Raw genomic sequence first — 13011 nt, forward strand, 5'->3', positions numbered from 1 at the left:
TTTACTTATAACTCTCAGTGAGTAACTCTCAGTGAGTCAGAAGTTTACATACACTAAGTGGACCGTGCCTTTAAACAGCTTGGAAAACACCAGAAAATGATTTCATGGCTTTAGAAGCTTCTGATAGGCTAATTGACATAATTTGAGTCAATTGGAGGTGTACCTGTGGATGTATTTCAAGGCCTACCTTCAAACTCAGTGCCTCTTTGCTTGACATCATGGGAAAATCTAAAGAAATCAGCCAAGACCTCAGAAAAAATTGTACACCTCAACAAGTATGGTTCATCCTTTGGAGCAATTTCTAAATGCCTGAAGGTGCCACGTTCATCTGCACAAACAATATTACGCAAGTATAAACACCATGGGACCATGCAGCCGTCATACCGCTCAGTTCTGTTTCCTAGAGATGAACGTACTTTGGTATGAAAAGTGAAAATCAATCCCAGAACAACAGCAAAGGACCCTGTGAAGATGCTGGAGGAAACAGGTACAAAAGTATCTCTATCCACAGTAAAACGAGTCCTATGTCGACATAACCTGAAAGGCCGCTCAGCAAGGAAGAAGCCACTGCTCCAAAACCACCATTAAAAAGCCAGTCTACGGTTTGTAACCTCACATGGGGACAAAGATCCTACTTTTTGGAGAAATGTCCTCTGGTCTGATGAAGCAAAAATAGAACTGTTTGGCCGTAATGACCATCGTTATGTTTGGAGGAAAAAGGGGGATGCTTGCAAGCCGAAGAACACCATCCCAACCGTGAAGCACGGGGCTGGCAGCATCATGTTGTGGGGGTGCTTTGCTGCAGGAGGTACTGGTGCACCTTTTTTATTTTATTTTATTTCACCTTTATTTAACCAGGTAGGCTAGTTGAGAACAAGTTCTCATTTGCAACTGCGACCTGGCCAAAATAAAGCATAGCAGTGTGAACAGACAACACAGAGTTACACATGGAGTAAACAATTAACAAGTCAATAACACAGTAGGAAAAAAATAGATGGCTTCATGAGGTAGGAAAATTATGTGGATATATTGAAGCAACATCTGAAGAAATCAGTCAGGAACTTAAAGCTTGGACGCAAAGGGGTCTTCCAAATGGACAATGACCCCAAGCATACTTCCAAAGTTGTGGCAAAATGTCTTAAGGACAACAAAGTCAAGGTATCGGAGTGGCTATCACAAAGCCATGACCTCAATCCTATAGAAAACTTGTGGGCAGAACTGAAAAAGCTTGTGCGAGCAAGGAGGCCTACAAATCTGACTCAGTTACACCAGCTCTCTCAGGAGGAAAGGGCCGAATTCTGTCATGTTTTGTCATTTATTATCTTGTCTTGTCCCTGTGCTTCCCATTCTATTCGTTTCCCTCTGCTGGTCTTATTAGGTTCTTTCCCTCTTTCTATCCCTCTCTCTCCCCCTCCCTCTCTCACTCTCTCGCTCTCTCTTCTCTCTATCGTTCCGTTCCTGCTCCCAGCTGTTCCTATTCCCCTAATCATCATTTAGCCTTCCCACACCTGTTCCCGATCCTTTTCCCTGATTAGAGTCCCTATTTCTCTCCTTGTTATTCGTTTCTGCCCTGTCGGTTCCTTGTCTAGAATTCACCGTGCTGTGTTTGTGTATCGCCCTGTCGTGTCGTGTTTTCCTCAGATGCTGCGTGGTGAGCAGGTGTCTGAGTCTGTTTGGTTCAAGTGCCTTCCCGAGGCAACCTGCTGTTCACCTGCTGTTCAAGATCGAGTCTCCAGTTTGTCCTCGTCATTTCGAGTGAAAGTTGTGTTTTTTGATTGTATTTACTTTACTGGATTAAAGACTCTGTTTTCGCCAAGTCGCTTTTGGGTCCTCTTTCACCTGCATGACGATGGCTACCCGAAAAGTTTGACCCAAGTTAAACAATTTAAAGGCAATGCTACCAAATACTATTTGAGTTTATGTAAACTTCTGACCCACTGGGAATGTGATGAAATAAATAAAAGCTTAAATAAATCATTCACTCTACTATTTTTAAAAGGTAAAGCGTCACCTTATCTCAGTTCACTTGTCACGACAACAACACCACCAATAACACGCGCTCAAGCAGGTTTATCTCACTGGTCATCCCCAAAGCCAACACCTCTTTTGGCCGCCTTTCTTTCCAGTTCTCTGCTGCCAATGATTGGAACGAATTGAAAAAAATCGCTGAAGCTGGAGACTTATATTTCCCTCACTAACTTTAAACATCAACTATCCGAGCAGCTAACCAATCGCTGCAGCTGTACATAGCCCATCTGTAAACAGGCCATCCAATCTACCTACCTCATCCCCACATTGTTTTATTTACTTTTCTGCTCTTTTGCACACCAGTATTTCTACTTCCACATCATCATCTGCACATCTATCATTCCAGCGTTAATTTGCTAAATTGTAATTACTTGCTACTATGGCCTATTTATTGCCTTACCTCCTCACACCATTTGCACACACTGCATATAGACTTTATTTTTTTTCTATTGTGTTATTGACTGTATGCTTGTTTAGTCCATGTGTAAGTCTGTTGTTTGTGTCGCGCTGCTTTGCTTTATCTTGGCCAGGTCGCAGTTGTAAATGAGAACTTGTTCTCAACTGGCCTACCTGGTAAAATAAAGGTGATATAAAAATATAAAATAAACAAATTATTCTGACATTTTTACATTCTTAAAATAAAGTGGTGATCCTAACTGACCTCAGACAGGGAATTTTTGCTAGGATTAAATGTCAGGAATAGTGAAAAACTGAGTTTAAATGTATTTGGCTATGGTGAATGTAAACTTCCGACTTCAACTGTATATTAGTGTGCATATCGGTGTTTATGTCACTGTGTATATGTCAGTGTGTATATTAGTGTATATATTAGAGTGTATATTAGTGTATAGGTCAGTGTGTATATTAGTGTATATATTAGTGAGTATATTATTGTAAATGTTAGTGTATATATTAGTATGTATATTAGAGTGTATATTAGTGTATAGGTCAGTGTGTATATTAGTGTATATATTAGTGAGTATATTATTGTAAATGTTAGCGTATATATTAGTATGTATATTAGAGTGTATATTAGTGTATAGGTCAGTGTGTATATTAGTGTATATATTAGTGAGTATATTATTGTAAATGTTAGTGTATATATTAGTATGTATATTAGAGTGTATATTAGTGTATAGGTCAGTGTGTATATTAGTGTATATATTAGTGAGTATATTATTGTAAATGTTAGTGTGATTGTACCTCTATATGTGTGCCTGACAGAGAACAACATCAGTCTGATTGCCTCGCGGGGTTTCTCTGGTCTTCCCAACCTGGAGAGTATAGATCTGAGCAAAAACCGACTTGATGACGACTCACTCAGCCACCACCTCTTCTCTGTAAGTCTCACCAGATTTTCACCACTACCATGTTGTATGATTGACCTGCTGGACAGTAAGGGTTGGGGGTTTGAGATCTCTAGATGCATCTGCTAAATGACCAGAACAGTCTTGCATGAGTCAGCATATTCTTATAACAGTAGATGGTAACTGGTTGACAGTAACTGAGTCAGTATATTCCTATAACAGTAGATGGTAACTGGCTGACAGTAGCTGAGTCAGTATATTCCTATAACAGTAGATGGTAACTGGCTGACAGTAGCTGAGTCAGTATATTCCTATAACAGTAGATGGTAACTGGCTGACAGTAGCTGAGTCAGTATATTCCTATAACAGTAGATGGTAACTTGTTCACAGTAACTATGTCAGTATACTCTATAATAGCAGCTGATAACTGGCTGACAGTAGGCGAGTCAGTACATGTATACTCTATAATAGCAGCTGGTAACTGGTTGACAGTAGCTGAGTCTGTATACTCTATAATAGCAGCTGGTAACTGGTTGACAGTAGCTGAGTCAGTACATGTATACTCTATAATAGCAGCTGGTAACTGGCTGACAGTAGCTGAGTCTGTATACTCTATAATAGCAGCTGGTAACTGGCTGACATTAACTGAGTCAGTACACTCTATAATAGCAGCTCATAACTGGCTGACAGTAACTGAGTCAGTATACTCTATAATAGCAGCTGGTAACTGGCTGACAGTAGCCGAGTCAGTACATGTATACTCTATAATAGCAGATGGTAACTGGCTGACAGTAACTGAGTCTGTATACTCTATAATAGCAGCTGTTAACTGGCTGACAGTAGCTGAGTCAGTACATGTATACTCTATAATAGCAGCTGGTAACTGGCTGACAGTAGCTGAGTCAGTACATGTATACTCTATAATAGCAGCTGGTAACTGGCTGACAGTAGGTGAGTCTGTATACTCTATAATAGCAGCTGATAACTGGCTGACAGTAACTGAGTCAGTACATGTATACTCTATAATAGCAGCTGTTAACTGGCTGACAGTAGGTGAGTCTGTATACTCTATAATAGCAGCTGGTAACTGGCTGACAGTAACTGAGTCAGTACATGTATACTCTATAATAGCAGCTGGTAACTGGCTGACAGTAACTGAGTCAGTACATGTATACTCTATAATAGCAGCTGGTAACTGACTGACAGTAACTGAGTCTGTATACTCTATAATAGCAGCTGATAACTGGCTGACAGTAACTGAGTCAGTACATGTATACTCTATAATAGCAGCTGATAACTGGTTGACAGTAGCTGAGTCTGTATACTCTATAATAGCAGCTGGTAACTGGTTGACAGTAGCTGAGTCTGTATACTCTATAATAGCAGCTGGTAACTGGCTGACAGTAGGTGAGTCTGTATACTCTATAATAGCAGGTGGTAACTGGCTGACAGTAGCTGAGTCAGTACATGTATACTCTATAATAGCTGCTGGTAACTGACTGACAGTAGCTGAGTCAGTATACTCTATAATAGCAGCTGGTAACTGGCTGACAGTAACTGAGTCAGTACATGTATACTCTATAATAGCAGCTGGTAACTGGCTGACAGACTACAGCAGGAACACACTCTGGTGTCCTGGCTCCTCTTTCAGCTTTTCACAATCGCTTACACACTTAAATGTGGTACTTGAGGCACTCTCGGTGAAACCATTAACTCATGTACCTGATCTTCATACCAAGTCTGCAAAACTGCAAGAACATTATGTGCTTTTCACTCAGTTTGCAATTGTAAAACACACTTATCGCAAAATACTAAACACAGTTATTTACATTAGACACATCATTCAAAACTAACAGGTCTTATGTTTCGTTTGGAAAACACTGCCATGTCACACTCATTTACCAAATACCTAAACCCAGTGCTCACATATGAAAACACGTATAGCTAATTTCTTCACTTAGAAATCATTTCTTCACTTAGAAATAGGCTTAAGGTTACGTTTCATGGTTTGGACAACAATGGAGGCCAATTAAAGGAGAGAGAGTTAGAGGAAGAGGAGTGAGAGTAAGAGGGGGACGATGACGAGGAGGAGGACGAGGACGTGGAGTGGGACAAGGAAGAGGAGGAAGGAAAACAATCCCAGATGAGATCCGGGCCACTGTGGTTGATTATGTGGTCAACCATGGTTTGAGTTTCAGGGAGGCTGGGCAGAGGGTCCAGCCTAACTTGAGCTGCTACACTGCATCTAGTATCATCCGGACATTTTGAAATGAGAACAAGTAAGTAAACCTACCCTCCATACCATGCTACTGTACTTACAGCACCGCAGCACTTACAGCACTACAGTAACATGTCATTTCCTACTGAAGGAAATCCTGCACCTTAACCAGTCACATCATGTTTTGGCAGAATTGCTAGATGACCCTTCAATGGAGGAAGAAACCGGAGTACCATTTGAGCCAAATTCTGACAGAGAAACAACTGCGCTATGAATACGTACAAGTAAGCTATACGATCCTGTGATTGGTACTGTATTCCAGTGTATTCTGCTACATATTGACTGCTCTGTCTATTCATACTGTCATACAATAATGTTTAGTCTTGTCTGTTTCAGAGAGTTCTGGAACTAGATGCTGCTGCAGAACATCAGGATTTAGTCTACGTTGATGAGGTCGGCTTTAACATAGCCAAAACAAGACGCAGGGGAAGAAACCTCATACTGCAGGGGACAGAAACACAGCGCCATCGTCAATGTCCCTGGACAGCATCACAATGTGTGCAGCCATTAATCAGAACAGTGTCCTTCATCATCATGGCACTCTTGGTCCTTACAATACTGCCCACCTTATCACCTTCCTTGACACCCTGCCTAAGATCCTCATTCCCAATGACCAGAGGAATGGGCCAGAGCAGTCCAGGTTTGTTGTCATCTAGGACAACATAAGTTTCCACCGGGCTGCTCTGCTCCGCAAGCTGATGCTCAACCTGCCACCATATTCTCCATTTCTAAACCCAATAGAAGAGTTATTTTCGGCATGGCGTCGGAAGGTATACGATCAGCAACCCCACCAACACATACCCCTGTTCCAGGTGATGGAGGAGGCCTGTGGTGACACAGACGAGGGGACATGCCAGGGCTGGATACGCCCCTCCAGATGCTGCTTCCCCCGCTGTTTAGCCTGAGAGATCAGTTGTGATGTTGATGTGGGGCTGTGATCAGACCCAAATAGGAGACAGGATGCACCTAATTGTTTTTTTTCTTTATAGTAACAAACCTATTTGTTTATCTTCTATTGTATGTGTTTTGTCTGTTACTGTTCATCCTGAAATCTGGATGAAAATACAATGTTTTGAGAAATAAATTAATTTTCTGTTTCTGTTTCTAGAGTAAATATATACTGAATATGCATACATACTGTATATATCTGTGCACATACATGTATGTGTGGATGCTATGACAAACCGTTGTGGACTCCACTGCACACTGAACCTGCAAAAGACTGTGTGTGTGTGTGTGTGTGTGTGTGTGTGTGTGTGTGTGTGTGTGTGTGTGTGTGTGTGTGTGTGTGTGTGTGTGTGTGTGTGTGTGTGTGTGTGTGTGTGTGTGTGTGTGTGTGTGTGTGTGTGTGTGTGTGTGTGTGTGTGTGTGTGTGTGTGTGTGTGTGTGTGTGTGTGTGTGTGTGTGTGTGTGTGTGTGTGTGTGTGTGTGTGTGTACACATGTTCAAGTGAAATACAGTAACATGACTACAACCAATGGGATTGAGATGAAGAGATTATTTTAAGAATGAATTATTTCATGATATCCGTTCATCCAGTAATGACAGAGGCAGGAGGAACAGGGCGGAGTTACTGGGCGACTGACACAGCTCACTGCTTTCACTGGGTACAGATCAAACAGACCAGACCAATACATGCACTAAATAAAGATCAGGGTCAAGCTAGATTTCCAGAAAATGACCATTTTGAACAGTAATCTAAACCGTGTGTTTCTCCTCCTCTTGTTTTATCTCTACTCCCTGGTAGAATCTGACCCGGCTGAGGAGGCTCAACCTCGATGATAACCAGCTGACACGGATCCCCCTGCTGCCACCTTCACTGGGGGAGCTCACGATGAATGGCAACAAGATCACCATACTCACCCCTTACAGCTTCAAAGGTGTGTGTTGGAGAGAGGTCCAAGGTTGATTTAATCCTCCTGTAAATAACACACACACTTCTTTGTGACACTCACATAAGTATCATCAGTTTGTGTATGTGTGTATGTCTGTGTGTGTTTGTGTGTGTTTATCTGTGTGTGTGTGTGTGTGTGTGTTTGTGTGTGTGCGTGTTTGTGTGTGTATGTATGTGTGCGTGTGTTTGTGTGTGTTCATCTGTATGTGTGTGTGTGTGTGTTTTTGTGTGCGTGTTTATGTGTGTGTGTGTGTGTGCGTCCCAGGTCTGTTCCATCTGTTGTCTCTGGAGCTAGAGGAGAACCTTTTCCATGATGGCAACGTGTCCCCTTTGACCTTCAAGCCGCTGAAGAGGGTCCAGTACCTGTGCTTGGACATGAACAGGTTCCGCTCCCTCCCCCTCGGCCTGCCCCGCTCCCTACAGGTCAGAGTCTCCTCATCACCATCTAGAACATTCTTACAATACATTCTTGTGGGTTTCTATATTATGTGCGACTAAATGTGTGTGTGTGTGTGTGTGTGTGTATGTGTGTGTGTGTGTGTGTGTGTGTGTAGGAGCTGAGGATGCGTGATAACCAGTTACAGGAGGTACCAGAGGGGGTTCTGAGTGAATTGGCCAAACTGAGAGTTTTAGACCTTAGTCACAACCTGCTGCATGAGGGCAGCATCTCAAACCGGGCCTGGGTCAAACTAACGTGAGTTCAATTAAGAAATTCATTAAGAAAATAATCAATCAATCCATTCACCCACCCATTCCAAAAATGAATGAATGCAGGATCATATGACACGAAAAGCATCATACCGGCTGTATTTCTGAATTTTGAAAGTTATATATCTTGAAAACTTGATTGCTGACATGCAAAATATTTTGGGACTATATCAACAATTGATTAATGAAACTAACACCATTTGTTATAGAATGTTTTGTAGTACCTACATCACCCACCGGAGGGTGTGCTGTGCTTGAGAATCAGCACCTCAGATTTTCCTGATTTGTTCTGTTTGATGTAAAATCATTACTCTCCTGCTTGTGCTGATGTACACACACGTATGTGTGTGAATTCCTGCTGTTTAGTCAGATAAGCATCAATACAATACACAGGGTTCAAACCTGTCATTATTATCTTGACAGCCACACACACACACACACACACACACACACACACACACACACACACACACACACACACACACACACACACACACACACACACACACACACACACACACACACACACACACACACACACACACACACACACACACACACACACACGTGAGTCCGATAGACTGTGACAACTGACCCTGTGTACTCAGGAGAACAAATATGTGATGGAGGGAAGGAGGAAGGAAAGGGTGTTTTGTGTGTGTGTGTGTGTGTCTTGTTTAAATATAGTGAATTCCAGTGGGTTTATCCCTTGCTCCGTGGGATCCTTGCGAACCACAGCAAGAGCTTCGGGAGAAAAAATACACACAGAGAGGAGAGAGAGAAAGAAAGGGTGTGTGAGAGTGGTGAGGAAAAGAAGGTAGAAAGGGAAAAGGCAGCAATAAAATGGATGAGAAGAGAGCAGAAGGGAGGATGAAGAGAGCAGAAGGGAGGATGAAGAGAGCAGAAGGGAGGATGAAGAGAGCAGAAGGGAGGAGGGTGAAGAGAGCAGAAGGGAGGAGGATGAAGAGAGCAGAAGGGAGGATGAAGAGAGCAGAAGGGAAGAGTATGAAGAGAGCAGAAGGGAGGAGGGTGAAGAGAGCAGAAGGGAGGAGGGTGAAGAGAGCAGAAGGGAGGAGGGTGAAGAGAACAGAAGGGAGGATGAAGAGAGCAGAAGGGAGGATGAAGAGAGCAGAAGGGAAGAGGATGAAGAGAGCAGAAGGGAGGATGAAGAGAGCAGAAGGGAGGAGGAAGAGAACAGAAGGGAGGATGAAGAGAGCAGAAGGGAGGATGAAGAGAGCAGAAGGGAAGAGGATGAAGAGAGCAGAAGGGAGGATGAAGAGAGCAGAAGGGAGGATGAAGAGAGCAGAAGGGAGGAGGAAGAGAGCAGAAGGGAGGATGAAGAGAGCAGAAGGGAGGAGGGTGAAGAGAGCAGAAGGGAGGAGGAAGAGAGCAGAAGGGAGGAGGAAGAGAGCAGAAGGGAAGAGGATGAAGAGAGCAGAAGGGAGGAGGATGAAGAGAGCAGAAGGGAGGAGGAAGAGAGCAGAAGGGAGGATGAAGAGAGCAGAAGGGAGGAGGGTGAAGAGAGCAGAAGGGAGGAGGAAGAGAGCAGAAGGGAGGAGGGTGAAGAGAGCAGAAGGGAGGAGGGTGAAGAGAACAGAAGGGAGGATGAAGAGAGCAGAAGGGAGGATGAAGAGAGCAGAAGGGAAGAGGATGAAGAGAGCAGAAGGGAGGATGAAGAGAGCAGAAGGGAGGAGGAAGAGAACAGAAGGGAGGATGAAGAGAGCAGAAGGGAGGATGAAGAGAGCAGAAGGGAAGAGGATGAAGAGAGCAGAAGGGAGGATGAAGAGAGCAGAAGGGAGGATGAAGAGAGCAGAAGGGAGGAGGAAGAGAGCAGAAGGGAGGATGAAGAGAGCAGAAGGGAGGAGGGTGAAGAGAGCAGAAGGGAGGAGGAAGAGAGCAGAAGGGAGGAGTAAGAGAGCAGAAGGGAAGAGGATGAAGAGAGCAGAAGGGAGGAGGATGAAGAGAGCAGAAGGGAGGAGGAAGAGAGCAGAAGGGAGGATGAAGAGAGCAGAAGGGAGGAGGGTGAAGAGAGCAGAAGGGAGGAGGAAGAGAGCAGAAGGGAGGAGGAAGAGAGCAGAAGGGAGGATGAAGAGAGCAGAAGGGAGGAGGATGAAGAGAGCAGAAGGGAGGATGAAGAGAGCAGAATGGAGGAGGAAGAGAGCATAAGGGAGGATGAAGAGAGCATAAGGGAGGATGAAGAGAGCATAAGGGAGGATGAAGAGAGCAGAAGGGAGGATGAAGAGAGCAGAAGGGAGGAGGATGAAGAGAGCAGAAGGGAAGAGGATGAAGAGAGCAGAAGGGAGGATGAAGAGAGCAGAAGGGAGGAGGAAGAGAGCAGAAGGGAGGAGGATGAAGAGAGCAGAAGGGAGGATGAAGAGAGCAGAAGGGAAGAGGATGAAGAGAGCAGAAGGGAGGAGGGTGAAGAGAGCAGAAGGGAGGATGAAGAGAGCAGAAGGGAGGATGAAGAGAGCAGAAGGGAGGAGGAAGAGAGCAGAAGGGAGGAGGAAGAGAGCAGAATGGAGGAGGAAGAGAGCATAAGGGAGGATAAAGAGAGCATAAGGGAGGATGAAGAGAGCATAAGGGAGGATGAAGAGAGCAGAAGGGAGGATGAAGAGAGCAGAAGGGAGGAGGATGAAGAAAGGCTGTGTGTTTGCATAATGTTGCCAAAGTACCAGTAATGTAAAACAGATAAACCTATCAGGTACTTCCTGGATGCCTATTGGCTGTGTTTAGCGTCAGGGCCCATGGGTTAATAAGGTCAGAGTTGAATTGGGTAGGGCACCTACTGTAGGTAGGGGTTAGTAGAGGTCAGAGGTTAGATACATGGTTAGAGTTCGGGCCATCTGACAGGTTTATGAACGTAAATGAAGGCCAGGCCCGAATAATACAACAGCAATGGTGTGGCAAGCAGAGCTCTGTTGAGAGAAGGAGAGACGTGTGTGTCTGGCGATAAGTAGTGCACAATATCCTAAGAAAGAGGACTTTTCTCACACCTTGTGACGTAGTCCATACTGACGTAATGCTTGGAGACTGATTTTCCCACTTTGCTCCTCAATGTTTTCATTGAGTGGAGTCAGTATTTCACCCGAGTCTGGGGATCAGAGGTGAGGGGTGTGTGCATGAGTTTGTGCCAGGGTTGGGGTCAATTCCATTTGAATTACAGTCAATTCAGAAAGTAAACCGAATTCCAATTCCAAATGTTTTTTATTGAAAAGAATTGGAATTTGAATTTCCGTGTACTTCCTGAATTGAAATGAGATTGACCCCAACCCTGGTTTGCTCCTGAGACTGCCTGGGCTTCAGGTCGTTCTGTTCTCCCACATAAACTGAGCTTTGTGTCTGTCAGGGGATGTGTTTGTGTGTGTATGTGCATACTCGTGTGCCATTGTGTGTGTGTGTGTGCATGCGTGTGTGTTTTGTGTGCGTGTGTGTATGTGTGTTAAATATTACTTTTCTTGGCAATCTTTTTCTAATTTCCCCTCCTGAGCTTAGTGGATAAAGAAGAGTATTTCTGTATTAAAGCTTCTCTTTCATTCACCACAGTTCTTTCACCTCTGTCTGGGTCTCAGTCTGTCTTTTGTTTCACTCTTCCTCTCTCTTTCTCTGCGCTCTTCCTTTTGATGTCTCTGTCTCTCTCCATGTCTCTGTCTCTCTCCATGTCTCTGTCTCTCTCCGTGTCTCTGTCTCTCTCCGTGTCTCTGTCTCTCTCCGTGTCTCTGTCTCTCTCCGTGTCTCTGTCTCTCTCCATGTCTCTGTCTCTCTCCATGTCTCTGTCTCTCTCCATGTCTCTGTCTCTCTCCATGTCTCTGTCTCTCTCCATGTCTCTGTCTCTCTCCATGTCTCTGTCTCTCTCCGTGTCTCTGTCTCTCTCCGTGTCTCTGTCTCTCTCCGTGTCTCTGTCTCTCTCCATGTCTCTGTCTCTCTCCATGTCTCTGTCTCTCTCCATGTCTCTGTCTCTCTCCATGTCTCTGTCTCTCTCCATGTCTCTGTCTCTCTCCGTGTCTCTGTCTCTCTCTGTGTCTCTGTCTCTCTCCGTGTCTCTGTCTCTCTCCATGTCTCTGTCTCTCTCCATGTCTCTGTCTCTCTCCGTGTCTCTGTCTCTCTCTGTGTCTCTGTCTCTCTCCATGTCTCTCTCCATGTCTCTGTCTCTCTCCATGTCTCTGTCTCTCTCCATGTCTCTGTCTCTCTCCATGTCTCTGTCTCTCTCCATGTCTCTGTCTCTCTCCGTGTCTCTGTCTCTCTCTGTGTCTCTGTCTCTCTCCGTGTCTCTGTCTCTCTCCATGTCTCTGTCTCTCTCCATGTCTCTGTCTCTCTCCATGTCTCTGTCTCTCTCCATGTCTCTGTCTCTCTCCATGTCTCTGTCTCTCTCCATGTCTCTGTCTCTCTCTGTGTCTCTGTCTCTCTCCGTGTCTCTGTCTCTCTCCATGTCTCTGTCTCTCTCCATGTCTCTGTCTCTCTCCGTGTCTCTGTCTCTCTCCATGTCTCTGTCTCTCTCCATGTCTCTGTCTCTCTCCGTGTCTCTGTCTCTCTCCATGTCTCTGTCTCTCTCCATGTCTCTGTCTCTCTCCGTGTCTCTGTCTCTCTCCGTGTCTCTGTCTCTCTCCATGTCTCTCTCCATGTCTCTCTCCATGTCTCTGTCTCTCTCCATGTCTCTGTCTCTCTCCATGTCTCAGTCTATGTATCTCTCTATGTCTCTCTGTATATCTCTCAATTGGCATGGGAAACAACTGTTAACATTGTCAAAGCAAATGCAGTTGATAATAAAAGAAGTGACAACAGCAAACATTACACTCACAG

At 44.4% G+C, this 13011-nt stretch overlaps 1 protein-coding gene and 1 long non-coding RNA gene across 2 annotated transcripts in view; both read left to right on the forward strand.

Annotated features, from left to right (window-relative positions):
* si:dkey-32e6.6 (extracellular matrix protein 2) overlaps positions 1 to 13011 on the forward strand; it is a 54237-nt gene that overhangs the window by 14124 nt on the left and 27102 nt on the right. Inside the window, exons 5-8 of the mRNA XM_046364215.1 lie at positions 3253 to 3368; positions 7360 to 7492; positions 7772 to 7929; positions 8061 to 8200. Of these exons, the coding sequence (XP_046220171.1) occupies positions 3253 to 3368; positions 7360 to 7492; positions 7772 to 7929; positions 8061 to 8200 (547 nt within the window). The remainder of the gene's footprint in view (positions 1 to 3252; positions 3369 to 7359; positions 7493 to 7771; positions 7930 to 8060; positions 8201 to 13011) is intronic.
* LOC124045012 lies at positions 5440 to 6309 on the forward strand. Its single transcript, XR_006840767.1, has 3 exons — positions 5440 to 5614; positions 5745 to 5837; positions 5950 to 6309. It is a non-coding gene; the product is annotated as an uncharacterized LOC124045012 (long non-coding RNA).

This window comes from Oncorhynchus gorbuscha, linkage group LG10 (assembly GCF_021184085.1).
Source record: "Oncorhynchus gorbuscha isolate QuinsamMale2020 ecotype Even-year linkage group LG10, OgorEven_v1.0, whole genome shotgun sequence".
In the NCBI taxonomy this organism is placed as follows: Eukaryota; Metazoa; Chordata; class Actinopteri; order Salmoniformes; family Salmonidae; genus Oncorhynchus; species Oncorhynchus gorbuscha.